The sequence below is a fragment of the Paroedura picta genome, chromosome 5 (genome assembly GCF_049243985.1).
Source record: "Paroedura picta isolate Pp20150507F chromosome 5, Ppicta_v3.0, whole genome shotgun sequence".
NCBI classification, from domain to species: Eukaryota; Metazoa; Chordata; class Lepidosauria; order Squamata; family Gekkonidae; genus Paroedura; species Paroedura picta.
Genome location: NC_135373.1, coordinates 105,771,332 through 105,786,907, shown reverse-complemented (window position 1 = coordinate 105,786,907; position 15,576 = coordinate 105,771,332). Strand labels below are relative to the sequence as shown.

The following is a 15,576-nucleotide window of genomic DNA, read 5'->3' as shown; positions in this document are numbered from 1 at the left end:
GACTCAAGTTTCTTCAAGGGCAGAATAGCAAACACAACAGCCAGTGAGTAGTGACCATTTGCTCACCTGCCCTCTGCCTCTGATTTGGCACCATTGGGCATCTTCACTGCAAATAGGTGAACACAAGCAAGCACCACAGCCTACCCCTTATTTAGTAGAGGTGATGGAGAGAAAAGGAGGAAACTTCACCTGTGGTGATAAGTGATCATGCTAAGGCAGGCCTTCCAAAGGGACTCCAAATATCTCCCCTTAACTAACCTGTGCTAGGCTAAAAAGGTAAAGGTAAAGGTATCCCCTGTGCAAGCACCGGGTCATGTCTGACCCTTGGGGTGATGCCCTCTAGCGTTTTCATGGCAGACTGAATATGGGGTGGTTTGCCAGTGCCTTCCCCAGTCATTATCATTTACCCCCCAGCAAGGCGGGTACTCATTTTACCGACCTCAGAAGGATGGAATGCTGAGTCAACCTTGAGCCGACTGCTGGGATCGAACTCGCAGCCTCATGGGGCAGAGGTTCAGACTGCATGTCTGCTGCCTTACCACTCTGCGCCATAAGAGTCTCTGTGCTAGGGCTAGTTGTACTTTAAAAGGGGAAACGAGGAAGAGAGAGGAACAAACACACAGGAGCCTTGAAGAGGACCAGTGTTCTGATTCAAGTCCTTTTTATCTCAATGGGGCAAGCACATAATTTCCTATTGGATTTTACCTACAGAAAACCAAGTAAATCCAAGGCACCTACGGGCTGCCAGTCTACAGGTGGTGGCTACAGATCTCCCTGAATTACAACTGATATCCAAGTCGCATAGATCCGTTTCCCTGGAGAAAATGGCCACTTTGGAGGGCGGACTCTATGGCATTATACCCTACAAAGGTCCCTCCCCAAACCCTGGAGAGCCACAGCCAGTCTGAGTAAATAATACCAACCTGGATGGACTCAGGGTATGATTCAGGATAAGGCAGCTTTATGTGCTCAGTTTCCTCCGGGCATGCCACTCTTCAAGACAAAGGGGAAAGAACCCTGGCAACCCTGCTAATAATAAATGTACATATTTTAAACCACACTGTCTATATGAAGCTTTAGCAAAATAACGAGAAAGGGTGGAATGTTTACTGCAAAATGGCACAGAAAGTTCACAAACGAATTCCATGAAAATTGTGTTTGTTATGCTTTCAGCCTGGACTCATAACTTTGGGGGTTTTGATTCCATCACAGATCAAAACAGTAAAGACAAGAAAGAGTTCTCTAGTTGAATTTTGTATATTTATATCTAGCAACGGGAGGGGGGGGTCCTTCTAATGCTGTCTTAATTCAAATAACTCTTCCCTTGTCGTGGAGAATGGCAGAGTGGGTGGAAATGACGAATGTCTACTGAAATGGAAAGCCATTATTTTAAAAGTGCTACAATTTAACTTATTTAAATGCTGAACTTCAAGAGCATCAAACTTTGTCACAAAAGGAAAATCCTTGTGATTTTCTGTGCCTTGGTTTCTATTTCCTATTCTTGATTCTCAGTTCACTAAAAGAGATCAACTCACTCTGGGTACTTGGTAGCTGCGGGTCCTTGGAGGCAATAACTTCTGTATTGATAGGATCACATATTATTATTATTGTTGTTGTTGTTGTTGTTGTTGTTGTTGTTATTCGACTTTGTATCTGGACACATTTATAATACATCAAAAAATATGAAAGTGGACAGAACTTAGGAGGAGGAGAATGTTTTTATACCCCACTTTTCTCTACCTTATGGAGTCTCAAGGTGGCTTACAATCTCCTTCTCTTCCTCACCCCACAACAGTCTCCTTGTGAAATCAATTGGGCTGAGAAAGTCCTGAGAAAACAGGTCCCCCAGCAGGCTTCAGGTGGAGGAGCGTGGAATCAAACCTGAGTCCCGATTAGAATCCACCGCTCTTAACCACAACATATAGCTGGGGAGAGGGTGCACTTACACAAATAAAAGTGTGTGTATTTTCTGTCCTTGCTGCTATGCATGACACAGAGAAGTCCAACACAAAAAGCTTTTCTAATGTGGAAGGGAATGGTGGGGAAATAGACACTTTTTCATATGCTCTTGAAAACACAGAGCAAAGACAAAAAAAAAGAAAGGTCTCCCTCAATCCACCCCCCCACCCCTTGTACCTTTCTACATGACCACTATCTCACTTTTTGGAGGAATCCAGGCTGGATGTTTCTTTGCTCATTTCAAGATTTTGAAGGCTCACTGCAGATTTTTCACATGCCTATTAAATAATAACAACAGGTTAAATAAGCTTTGAGAATAGTCATCTCTGTATCTGGCCAGAACAGCACAGTTAAGACCAACAAAGTTGTATTAAAAGTGTAAGCTTTTGTGTGCACACACCCTTCTTAAAACACAATGAAATGTATGTGCAGATGAAAACCTGCACCCTAAATAAAACTTTGCTGGTCTTAATGGTGCCACTGGACTCATAACTAAATTCTAAACGTTGTTTTTGAATGGGTTGTTACAACATATTACCACTAGGTGGCAGATTTCTACTTCCAATGCAATTATTTGGGGAAGGAATTCCTATCAAAACATTTTAACTCAAGCTCAAATGCAAAAAGAAAAAAAAATGAGTTGAGCCACAGAAGAGGAAAATCCAATAGAGTTGGCTTCTCCTCTCCCTACACGTGCAGTGCTAAAGGAAAGTTACACTTGGTAGCACTGCTTTTTATGCACCCCTCGAATGGCAGATGTCACTTTCCAGGCTTATGCAATAGTAAAACACACTCCTTTGGTGCCACAATCTCTTTATCTTCATCACATTAAGTTGAATGACTATCTCCATCCATATCAACCTCTCAAAGTTCTGAGATCAGTGGATACTGTCATTCTGCAGGAACTGTCCTACTGAAGGTAAGACTGACTAGGAGACATAATGGAAAAGCACTATCAAGTTGCAGCCAACGTATGGCTTTGCCGTTGTTTGCCATTGCCTGTCTCTGCACAGCATCTCTGGAGGACTTCCTTGGTGATTTCCCATCCAAGTACTAACTGAGGCCAACTCAGATTGTTTCTGCACCCAGAACACAGCCTGTCCCAGCGCTCATCCGGTCACAGGGGTAATTCCCATTTCTGGTTGACATTGGTGTCAGTCATGGGCGGTTCTGGACCTCCTGTGACTCAGGCCCTCAGTCGGCCTGTGGCAAAGGAATGCAGATAGATCTATGTTCCCTTTTTTCCTCAGGCCTCATCAGGGCATATGCCGGGCCTGACCCATCTGGAAGAAGGGAAATCGGGCTGTCCTGGCCCAGCTTCTCCCCTGCCACCCGCAGTACCATGTTCCTAAAAATGAAAATAAATGCCCCAGGCAGCTCTGCCACTCTGCAAAGCACGGTGGAGCCACCTGGGACATTTATTTTTAGGAACTCGGTACTGCGTTGTAATGCAGCTCTAATTCTTAAAAAAAATTAATGGTCAATGCCACCCTACAGCATGGCGAACATGCCCGCCCCTGCTGCCTTGTACGGGAACACAAATCCAGGGTGGACAGGGTGCAGCAGGCCAAATGCTCCTCCATTGTGGAGTGAGAAGAGGCAGAGCAACATGCCCTGAGCAAAAAAACTGGTGGCAGTGCGGCACAATGCCTCCCATGTGGTAAGGGTCACTTGTTTAGCTTCTGACATCTGACAAGATAGGACTAGCCTGGTCCACATGGTAATTCAACCCTTCCCCCCCTCCACTGCCCAAACAGGTACCGCCCTCTCCATTAATTTAGTTAGATGGCCTTCCAGAACAAGAATATCCTCAATTTTCTCTCAAAGGTATGTAGGGGCAGCACCAATAACACCTGATGAGGAGAGTTTGTGGGCAACAGCATAAAAGGCCCTCTTCTGCACCATCAGGGGTTATTGGTGCTGCCCCTCCATGCCCTCCAGAGAAAATCCTTGTTCCAGAAGACCTTTCAACTAAATTAATTTAAAGGGTGGCTCTTGCTTGGGGGTGGGGGGTGGGTTGTGTTGCCCACTTTTCTGATGACTGCCGTATGGCTGAGATAACTTAAAAAAGAAATTAATTGTATTTGCTTTTGTCATTTTCAGGCTAAATTTAAAATTGTTAGCTGCCTTGAGGACCTGAAAAAGTAGGAAGACTGTATGTGAGAGATCACAGTTAAGTGCCTAGGGATGCGCATGGACCCAGCAGGTTGGTACGAGTGGCCCAGAATGACTTCTGTCTGGTTTGCCAACCCTCCCCTTCCATAAACTCATCTGACCTGGAACCATGGACTTCTGTAATCTCACTGCTGGATTACTGTAACATGTTCTTTGTGGGATTGCCCTTGAAAGCAGTCCGGAAACTGCAGCTGGTCTAGAATGTGGAACTTTGGCTATTGTGAGGGGCTAATTTAAGGGAACAGAGATTGCCCATTATGAAAAGCTGCATTGGCTGCCAGTTTGCTTCCAAGTTCCATTGAGGGTGCTTGCTGGTTATGCCTTTTAAAGCCCTTCTTGGATTCACAAGGGAGGGCCTGTCTCCACCCACATGCTCCCACACACCAGCTCTAGTTGAACAAAGTTTGAGTCCAGGGGCACCTTTAAGACCAACAAAGTTTTAGTCAAGATATAAGCTTTGCATGCACATGAATACACATACCTTGAATAAAACCTGGTTGGTCTTTAAGGTGCCTCAAAACTTTGTTCAGCTACTTCAGAACAGTTACCTGCCTGCACCCACTGTAGTTTAGGCTGCCACCTGCTGGCTGTTCCCCAACGCAGGCTGGCCACCCAGAGACTAGGCCAGCCTTTCTCATCTTTTTTACCTTTGAGAATCTCCTGGAGTATTCTTCAGGCTCTGAGAACGCCCGGAAGTGATGTCAGCAGGCCACACCTCCCTGGCACACACCAGGAGGTCATTTTTATGGCTGCGACCCCTCCCCTTTGCACCCTGTCCAGGGTCAGATATGCACAACAGGAAAACTCACAAAAAGTCTGCAAAAAAGATGATTCAGTTTTTGATTCTGCATGTGGCAGTGTTATTGCCACGGAAAACCCATTGGAGTATTTTTGATTATGCATTGCACTCACCCCTCATGGCATTTTCTGTGTTTCCTCCCAGTATTGTAAACTTCCTTTGCTATGATTCTTTCCTGGAAGCTACTTCCAGGGACGTAGTTTATGGCATGCATAAACATTGTGTTTTCTGTCTCCTCCCCTGAGCTGCCTTACGCCAGTGGTTGAACAGAAAGCCCATGATTTCCTGAGGCTCTGCCAGTAGCATGTGTTGGTCAGGTGACACTACTGCTGACCACAGCCTACCAAGGAGCTCTGAGTACAATGGATGAAATACTCTCCTACTTGAGAGTGTTTGCACTTGAAAGCTCATGCCTTGAATAAATCTTTGTTGGTCTTAAAGGTGCTACTGGACTCTGATTTTATTGTGCTACTTCAGACCAATACGGCTACCCATTTGAATCTCTCCTACTTGAGAAAAGCTTACTCAAATGCAGAATCTGTTACTTTGATCCAGGGGTAGTCAAACTGCGGCCCTCTAGATGTCCATAGACTACAATTCCCAGCATTTGCTGTCAGAGGCTCATGAGAACTGTAGTCCATGGACATCTGGAGGACCACAGTTTGACTACCCCTGGCCTAGAGGACCTAAGTGCAACTACTCCACCAGGATGTTTACAGCCTCTCCTCCAACATTATCCTGTTTAAGTACCCTACTACCCCTCAGCCTGAAGTCACAGCTCCTTTGTTAACCATGATGTGAAATGGCATTTCTTGCAGAATTACTCATGCTAAAACAGGTTGGTTTTTCCCAGGGCTGATATTTACCAGGTTAATTGTCTAGCGAAGGCCATGGGCTGTGGACCTTTATGACTCAAATCTAGATCATAACTACCTGTAGCAAGGTACAGACAAAAATACTCAGCCTAGGTGTTTCTAAGTGATAGCTATTCCTCCCCCCCCCCTCTTCAGACGTTGGTCTAATATTCATATTTCCAGTAGCTTTCCTATTTTGGAAGTCAAAATAGTTTGGCTAATCTAGAACTGTAACCTGAAAGGTATTTTGGAACTCAGATGTTGGACTTTGGCAAAATTCCATCTCCATTCTGGCATTGTTTTATCAAGTACACTGAATATCCTGGCTTCAGCCATAGTGATATAGAGTGGTGGTGGGGATTTGTCTAGTCAGTAAAATAAGGATAACAAAATAGTGGGGAAGCACAGAGAACAAAAAATACACCTGAAGGCAACTGCAAAACCAGCTGTCGTGTAAATTCGTTTTAATACCCTGGTAAGCAAAACTAGGTTTCTCTAGAGCAGTGGTCCCCAACTTCCGGTCCAGGGACAGGTACCGGGCCGTGGCTCCTCGTCCTCCTCACCAGCTGCTGCCTCAGGGGCTGCCCTGCCACTCTGCCACCAGCTCACCTTTGGTGCTTTCCGTCAGCTGCCATGACCTGGGCTCCCCCTCGGCGTGGTACTGCACAGCTGCTGCTGGCAGCACCCCCCAGCGGTAGGTGGGAAATCAGGGCCAGACACACTTCCCTGATCTACCTCATTGTCCATGGGGTCGCGGTGGGTTGGGCACAACTTCACAACTAACAACATAACAACCTACTTTTGTCCTTCATGTAAGGTTTTTTTTAATCATCAGGTTTTTCATCCTCCCTAAATTGATTTTTTTTGTTATGGGGGAACAAACCCATTTCTTGCACTTTAGTCAGTGCTTGCACAATTAATTCAGAAGTGGATTTTAAACTATGGAAAGTATCAACTTCTCAGTGACTCAATTTTTTGCCAGTGGAAGGTTGAAGAGAAAATTCTCTCTCTGCAGCCTTGGTCTCCTGGATATGTTATAGAAAGAGCACCCACAACATGAATGGGCAGAGATACCTGCCCATTTTGATTTCTATCCCTCCATCTTCCATACAGTAGCAGAACTGTTTGGGGACTCTGCCCATAATAAGATGCAAAAAGGAGAGGGGGGGATAGTAGAGTTCCAAGTGTTTATTAGGCATTCCAGATATGGGGGGGGGAGACTTAATTTCACAGTCAACTACACAGTTGTTCCAATACTCAAAAGGAAAGTCAGCAAAAACAAATGTAGACAAATAACACTATCTCAGTACAGTGCATCCTTTTATCTTTTTTTAAGGCTTACGGTCCCTTGGCAGCGTCATCAGAACACACACATTGACGGAGACATATTTTGTGCCCTTTACCAAAGTATTGTTTATGCGGCTCTTGGAAGAGTCACCATGAGCTGATCTAACAACTTGGGAAAGTCTGCATACATCTCAGAAGCATTTTTGAGAGAGAGAAAAAGCCCCTCCCCATCTACGTATCGAGTACCTTTCTAATATCTCTAAGCATTTCAGTAAACAAAGTAAAAAGAACCCCAAAATACAGAACTTTTCTAAAAGGAGGTAAACAAGGATCCAGGCAGTTGAACAGTTCAGTGGTTCTTTTAAAAATATTATTTCTCTCGCATTCTTTCAATGAGTATATCCACCATTTGATCAAGCTTGAGGTCCAGTTCTGTTACACAGAAGTAAATGGAAGACCAGATGCTTGACGTAGATCTCAGAGTCATACATGTTATAGCCTCCTGCATCATGGGGAAAATCTTAAAAAAAAAAAGTTTGGAGAGGAAAATTCTTGTGTATCATCCTGTCCTACCCACCTCTTTATGAAATACTGTTATTCCGTTTCAGCTCCCCAACTCAATTCCTACAAAACCCTGGAGCAATAAACTACATACTCAGAAAACATATTTTTAACCTGCCATAAATTGCGTGGTCCCAAGAAAAATGGAGTAGTAGAGTTGTGTTTGCTGAAGGCAGAATCCTTCCATTTATTGCAGATTCTTATTCCCTGTGAGCCACTCAAAGCCACAGGATAAGGAGAGGTTCTTTGGTTTTGCAATAATTCTTATTAAACGAGAACAATAATTCTTATTAAAAGAGCCACAAGATAGCCTGGTTACAGGCTCTGGGAGATCCAAATCCTAAATTGGATTGTAAAATCTTCCTCCATACAAATTTTGTTCTGTGGATACTGTACACACAGAGAGAAATCCAGAGCCATATGTACACAGAAGCTCTTGCATACAACTACTTTCATTTATTTCAATGGTAGTAGCAGAGCTATGTGCACCAAGCAACACAGAGGTTTTCCTCTTCCATTCAAATGAATGGCCATTCATTTGTATAAGAGACCCCCATGTCTTGAACTGGATCAAGACAAAAATAGTCATAACTTGCTTTTATTCTCCCTAAGAAGCAGAACCAGATTATTTGCCCTACCCATTTCTTGTTAAAAGGTGCCAAACTGTGTGATGATTTTTTCCCCCTCTAGAGGCACTGATAAATCTTTGTCTTAGACCTACCAGTCATTCCATTTCCCCCAGGAGAGCTTTGGCCTATAAAACCAATTTTTATTTTATTTTATTCTCTTGTGGATCAATTGCTACACACGTTCAACACTGGATACTTAGACCTTCTCGTGTATTTTTTCTACTTTCACAAACAATCTGTCCAGGTCATTCCTTAAGTCATCCAATGTGGTTTTCACTGACTGCACAGCGTTCTCGTTGGTTTCTATTTTCACTGAGTAAGCGACTAAACTATCCACTGCAGTTCTGAGCATCTTCAAGTCAGATTCTGCCTGGTTGACAGAAGAACGCAGGTCACCAACAGAACCTTTTATAGCAGACAGGTCTTCTAGCTGACCTTTGGATTGCCCCACATCCATCGGAGGCTTCTCTTGGTCCAGCAGAGCACGGACTTCGTTCTGGATCTTATCGAGTGCATCAGCATTGTTGGACAAGTCGCTCATGCTTCTCCGTAGTTCATCGATGTCACTGTACATTGACAGCTGAGATTCACTCAGGCTCCTTACAGTGTCCGTCAGTGAACGAGCATCACTCTCCAAAGACCCACGGAGAGACCCAATACCTTCTTCTAAGGCAGCCAGTTTGCTCTCATACTTGGAGGCAAGAGATTCCATGATTTCGACATGCTGGGCTGTTGGCAAACTTAAAGCCTGGAGTTTTTCTTCTATGGCCCTGAACCTGGAGTCATATCGTTCATTTTCCTTCTGCAGAGTTTGCAGGATGTCTTCAGAGACTTTATAACTTTCTTGTACATTAGCAGAGGTCTTAATGTGCAGCAAGTCTTCACTGAGTCTCTGAAGCTCGTCAGGAAGACGTGCAATGGCCTCCTCTGTTTTAAGGACCTTTTCTTCCAAAGCTTGTAGGGAAAGGTGCTCCGTATCAGCTGCCTCCTTGAACTTGTCATGCTCCTGTTTGAGGTTGACGAGCTCCTTGACTTCGGACAAGACGTCTGACTCCATTAAATCGATAGTGCTTTGCAATGACTCTATGACCTTCTCTTTAGCTCTCATGGACGCTTGCATCTCATCAACAACACTTCTCAAAGCCTGTAGTTCGTGTTTGTATGCCCTTGGTTCACCCAGCAAAGCTATGTTGGCTTTTACTTCGTTTATTTCCTCCTGGCTCCGTTTCTGGACATTGGTGAATTCTGCTATGTTGTCGTTTATGGACCTTGTAAGCTCCGTCAGCCTTTCTTCCACGGTGTTTTCCAGAGACGTGAAATCTCGCTCTCTGGCATCTTTCACAACGTGGATGCCATCGGACAGGTCTTTCAGGATTTCATTCTGTAGTTTCTGAAGAACCTCACTGATGCGATTGATCTCACTCTCCCCCTGTCTGACAGCCTTCTCAGTGATATCATGTTTTTGCTGAGAGGTTTTCAGCATCAGTTCCAAACCTCCAAATGCAGACTGAAGGGATTGTATCTAAAGAGAGAAAAAGGCATATTGATGAAATTTAGATGTCTGCTTTGGTGCCGATTACAGGAACTACTATTATCCTGCCTGCAGATTTGAAATCCGAGGGTGGGAAACCCAATTTCAGGGGAAAGGGTTTTCCCCCCTCCCCCTATCTTTTTTCAAAATGTACAGAATGCAAATGTCTGAAGACTTCTTCTATTTTTTCCAATGGATGAACTGGGCTTTTTAGGGCACAGTTTAAAAACACCACTATGAAATAGTTACATTAATAAAAGATTCACGTTATGTCAATGCTGTAAAGCTGATCTTAATACGTAAATATGTTGGTAGTCCTGCCCATTGTATGTTTCTGTCCAAATAACACACCTTGATTTACTACTCAATGTGTTTTCTTCTTTCAGCTTTTTTCCCCCAACCTCTCATATGACAAAAATATATGTGCAATGCTAACATACTGTACAGCCTTTTGCAACTCATTCTCCTAAAACAAAGTAATTTATATTTTTAATTTCCATAAATGTCCCAAAATTATTCACTTTCAGACCAGGCCTCGACATGTCCCCCCCCCCCCAGCTTGTTCCCATTGGCTGCAGAGGAAAGGACACACAGTAATGGGCTTAAACTACAAGTACAACGATATAGGCTAGATATCAGGAAAAAAATGTTCACAGAGTAGTTCAGCAGTGGAATAGGCTGCCTAAGGAGGTGGTGAGCTCCCCCTCACTGGCAATCTTCAAGCAAAGGTTGGATACACACTTTTCTTGGATGCTTTAGGATGCTTTGGGCTGATCCTGCGTAAAGCAGGGGATTGGACTAGATGGCCTGTATGGCCCCTTCCAACTCTATGATTCCATGATTCTATAAACTTCATGTGCGACCACATTATTTTTTTGCTTCCAGGGTTTTATATTTTAATAACCCAAACTTCTAATTATTGCTACTAAATCCAAAATAGCCCACTGTAACAGCTTCCGGGAGCAGAAACTGTCTCCCATTTAACCCATCAGTTTAGGTCTCCCACACTTTGAAGGGGCAGAGTGAAACCGGGGGGGGGGGAGCCACTCTGCTGTCAAGTTTAAATGATTGGCCCAGAACAGCGAACCTGAACCAGCCACAAGTCCAGTAAAAATTCAGGGAAGGTGCTTTGCAAACTCTAAAGTGGCCCAAATCCGGGCCAAATTTTGAATCATGAATTGGTTTGTGCCAACCCCTAGAGGAGACTATTTCTTTTCTGCCCTTGCTTTTGTGTTTTTAGCAGCAAATCAAACAGTGGATCTTGCCCCAACGTTCCCCTCCACATTAAGGAAGCTTTACCTGTGGGATTTCCCTGTGTCATGCGTAGCAACAAGGGCAGAAAATATATGTAGTTCTACTTGTGGGAAGTGCACGCTCTCCCCAGCATGATGTAGTGGTTAAAAGAGTGGCAGATTCTAATCTGGAGAACCATGTTTGAGTCCCCATTCTTCCTCCACAGCAGCCTGCTGGGTTGTCTCAGAACTCTCAGCCACAGGGTACCTCATAGGGTACCTGCTGTGGAGAAAGGAAGGGAAGGCGATTGTAAGCTGCTTTAAGACTCCTTAGGGTAGAGAGAAGCAGGGTATCAAAACCATCTCTTCTTCCTCTTCACAGCCATGTCTGACCTACACACACTGTCCTCAAACAGATACAAGATCATATACCAAGGAAGGGAACCTGTAACTACTCTGACATTTTTGAACAAAGTTCTCCTGAATGGAGGGCACCGAGCATGCTCAACTCGTGCCTGAAGATCACCATTCTCATTGCATCCCTAGTTCCAGTTAATCTCCTTGACAGTGGTGCCACAAGAAAAATGCATTAGCTATCAGGTGAGACTCGTTCTTTTTGCTCTCGTAATAGCCACCTACCCTTCAGCCCCACATAGCTCCCTGCAAGCCTTTTTATACAGGCAGTCACCACATGGGAAAATCTCACGGTTCCAGGTCTGGGTGTGTGTGCTCTGAGCTGAAGATAGAACGCAAAGCTCTCAGGCAGCAGATAACCAGTCAAATGTGAAACCCACCCATGCGTTGCTTCTGTTGCATCTGACTGGCAGCACAGAAGTATTCGAAAACAAGCCCAGGACTGGGCTAGGACTGTTTTTAAAATGTAAACCTGATTATTTTCAAATGTTTAAAATGCTTTAACTGCTTTATGATACAGCATGTTGTAATCTGCCTGATCCCTCGGGGAAGGGTAGCATCGAAATTTTTAAATGAATAAATGTGCTCCTTTTAGCCCGCAGACATGGCCCAGGCTGATCTTTTTTTTTTTCTTTATTTCCCATCTTTTGCCGAAGTGAGGACACAAGGCAGCTGACAACATCTCCTCTCCTCTGTTTTATCCTCACAATAACCCTGTGAGGTAGGTCACCCAGCAAGTTTCCAGGACACAAGTGGGGATTTGAACCTGGTTTCCCAGATCCTAGACTGACACTTTAACCGCCACATTGTGATGCATCTTGGTTCAAAACAGTACACTATTATTGGAGCCCATGAGTTCAAGGATGGGTTCAGCAGAGTTCTTGGACACAGGCCTGCTCCAGTTAGCTCATTAATTAGTTTTTGGCACTGGACTGCATCAAACGTTAGTACAATATTTAACCTCTCAATTATTGCTCCGACCAGCCAATAAAACAAGGTCTAGCACTTTTAGGATGCTCCAAGCACGTCAAAACTATTTTGCTGTAAACACCATCAGAAACAGCACGTAAAGTGGGCTGGTATTATGGGGGGGGGGGGCTGGTTCAGAGAAAGGCTTGGCTCAAGGCACCTAGGGAGAGGGAGGATTTGAAACAGGTGCTTCCTGATTCTTAGGTCCAAACACAATACCATATGTGTGAGATCTGTAATTAGCTAATCAATATTTTCTTTGAAATCAAAAATGAATGGCAGGGGATTTAACATGTGTTTCGAGGCCATTGTCTGGCAGTATTTATTTATTTATTTATTTGGATTTTTATACCGCCCATTCTTTAAAGCTCTGGGCAACAAAAACTACCTTTTTTTCCTCCTGCAGCTAGCAGAAATCACCTCTCCCAGGAGTTCCGGGGGGGGGGGATTGGGTATAATAAACATACACATTGTGCCCCCAAATCCAAACTCCATCCCTCTTTTCTGCTCATACGTCAAGTTCCTGTTTTTGGCTCACATGCCCAAGTCCCTATGAACCCAGGGGACAGAAATTCACTTCTTCTTTCTATCCCCCCCCCCCCATTACTAAATAGTTTGTCCTTGCTCCAACTCCACAAAGCAAGTTTAGGCAGCACAATTTTTTTTCCCGCATAGGCTTTGTCAAATACCGAGCTGTACTGCCAAGAAAGAAGCCTGCAGGCCTCCACAAATACTATCTTGTCTCCTAGATCAAACTTGGAGGGAACTGATTCCACATCTGTGAAGCAGAAATCGGCCAGCCGTGCATTGCTTGAACTGGCTGGAGCTGGGAAGGTTATAAAAGCCACCTCGACCCATGACTGTGCAGCTCCTTCAACTATTTTAAAGCGAAGGTCTTAAAATGAGAGAAATTAAGTTTAGCCAATATGTGTGCAGTGGCTTAAAAAATAAGAAGTGCTGGGAGATGAATGGTGAGGGAGGCCATTGGCTGGATCCGCAGTTGAATCAGTCTGTCATTGACTTTCTAAATTCAAATTAGAGAAGATAGCTGGGAAACTCTTATTGAGTTGGCCTAGCAAATCTGTACACCCCCCCCCCCAAAACAATTGTGTCATGAGCTTTTCTGGCAACAGCCCACTCAGCCAGGTGTATAAAGGGGCCCTTGAAAGCAAATACACAACTGTAGTGGAGTCTCTAAGACACCAAGGAAGGGTGTGTGTGTGTGTGTTTTTACTACACCTACAGCGTTTGAATTTACCTCATTCTTTCCTACAGCTTCCCAGCTGAACTTTCAGATTCCCTTCTCCCCCCCCCCAATTTTTTTTTTCTTCTCCAAGGCAGAGAATCATAGAGAATCATAGAGTTGGAAGGGGCCATCCGGGCCATCTAGTCCAACCCCCTGCTCAACGCAGGATCAGCTCTAAGCATCCTAAAGCATCCAAGAAAAGTGTGTATCCAGAAGCAGCCAGACAGTCTCCATGTTAGGTTAGTGAGGCCAGTAGATGTTCTGTGTCAGGGGTAGTCAACCTGTGGTCCTCCAGATGTTCATGGACTGCAATTCCCATGAGCCCCTGCCAGCAAACGCCACAGGTTGACTACCCCTGTTCTATGAAATACCCCACGAAGTTCATGTAAACTGCCCTGAGCCACATGGGAGGGCGGTATAAAAAGCTCCGAAAATAAATAAAATAAATAGTGACTGCCCCATCGCCACTGGGTGCATCAACTGAGGCGGGCCCTGGGAAGAAAGGCAGACGTGGGCCAGGCCAGAGCTGCAGGGAACAAGCATCCCTTCCCAAAGGGAGAGAAGAGGCAAGCCCCAAACTTTAAAGCAGACTGAATTCAGGCAGGAGTCCAGAAACGGCGCTCTACCTCAACAACGCTAGGCTCTTGTCACTCAACGCTCGCTTCCTTCAACACACCGGGTGTCTAGTCAGAAAAACCAAAAAAACCCAACTAAATTTATAGCTAAACCTTAAACAAAAATAACTACCCAAACAAAGGGAGAAGTTAGAAAAGTTTGGACGTGGCTTGAGCGCTCGCGCATAAACGTAGCCGCGCTGGACGGACGTGCCATAGACCGAGCCGAGTTCAGCCATGAGAAAAAAGAGGGATAAAGGCGTCTGGGCTTGCAAGCGGCAGCGGTCTCATGCGCAGTGGAGGCCGCCCCCCGGAATTTTGCGCCACGCACTTCCAGCCCCCCTTCCGGCCGGCGCGAATCCACGTCGTCTCCCGCGCCGCGCATTTCTATCCCAGAAACCACTCCCCTTAAAAGTTGGAGGATCCCGTCCAGCACTCCCCATCGCCTTCCCCAGAAGCCTCGCACTGCAAGCACTGCAAGCCCTGCTGCACACCCAGCCCCATCCTCCCCCCCCCTCCCGCTGCAGCCGTCAAAGCAGGCCCTTTTCTCCCCCCGCGGACACACTCCCACACCCACACCCACCTTTTGCTCCACGCCGCCCAAGGTGCGGGCGAGCTCCTCCCGCTGCCTGGCGCAGCCTTCTTGCCTCTGGCCGATGTGGCTCACCTCCTCCCACAGGCGCTGGGCGCCCCAGCCGGAGAGGCCGGCCAGGGCCAGCAGCGCCAGGTAGAAGAGGCCGCTGAAGAGCTTGCCCAGGCTCAGGACGGACGAGGCTTTCCCCGCGCCGGCCGCCGAGCCGCTCCCCTTGGCGCCCTTGGAAGGAGCCTGGCTCTGCGGCGGGTGCTTCTTGGCCACGTCATCGACGAGGCTGGCATGGGCGCCCTTTTCCGAGGGCGAGGAGCCGCCGCCGCCGCCTTTACCGCTCCTTTGTTTGGCCGAAGACATGCTGGGGCGCAGCAGGGGAGCCTTCTCCAAAAGCGGCCCCGGCCAGCCGAGAGGGCTCGGATGCTTCCCCGGGAGAGCGGCGGCGGCAGCGGAGGCCTCGGGACGGCGGAAAGGCGGGAACCAAAGCTTCGCTGCGCCTCTCCATTCAATTTAGGCATCGAGATTGCAGGGAGGTGGGTGGGGGGAGACCCAGGCGGGCTTCTTCATCCCCGCCCTGCCCGGCGCCCGGCACCGCCTCCCCAGCGCTCGAGCGGGCTGCCACGCAGGCTGAGCGGAAAGCACGAGGGCTCGGGAGGTTTCCTCCGGCCGCCGGAGAGCCGCAGCTGTGCACATCGCTTCGGGGGACGGAAGGCGGAGGGT

General features: G+C 46.2%; 1 protein-coding gene across 1 annotated transcript; it reads right to left on the bottom strand.

Annotated features, from left to right (window-relative positions):
- Positions 1-6,960: 6,960 nt before the first annotated feature.
- CKAP4 (cytoskeleton associated protein 4) lies at positions 6,961-15,576 on the bottom strand. The gene is made up of 2 exons (XM_077339709.1): positions 14,854-15,576; positions 6,961-9,786 (listed from the first exon to the last, which is right to left on the bottom strand). The coding sequence occupies exons 1-2, from the start codon at positions 15,214-15,216 to the stop codon at positions 8,461-8,463; spliced, it is 1,689 nt and encodes a 562-aa protein (XP_077195824.1). The 5' UTR covers positions 15,217-15,576; the 3' UTR covers positions 6,961-8,460.

Coding starts and splice junctions, on each gene's coding strand:
- CKAP4 (XM_077339709.1), bottom strand. CDS start 15,216: ATGTCTTCGGCCAAACAAAGGAGCGGTAAAGGCGGCGGCGGCGGCTCC. Junction 9,787..14,853: donor TGGGCGGCGTGGAGCAAAAG/GTGGGTGTGGGT, acceptor TTCTCTCTTTAG/ATACAATCCCTTCAGTCTGC.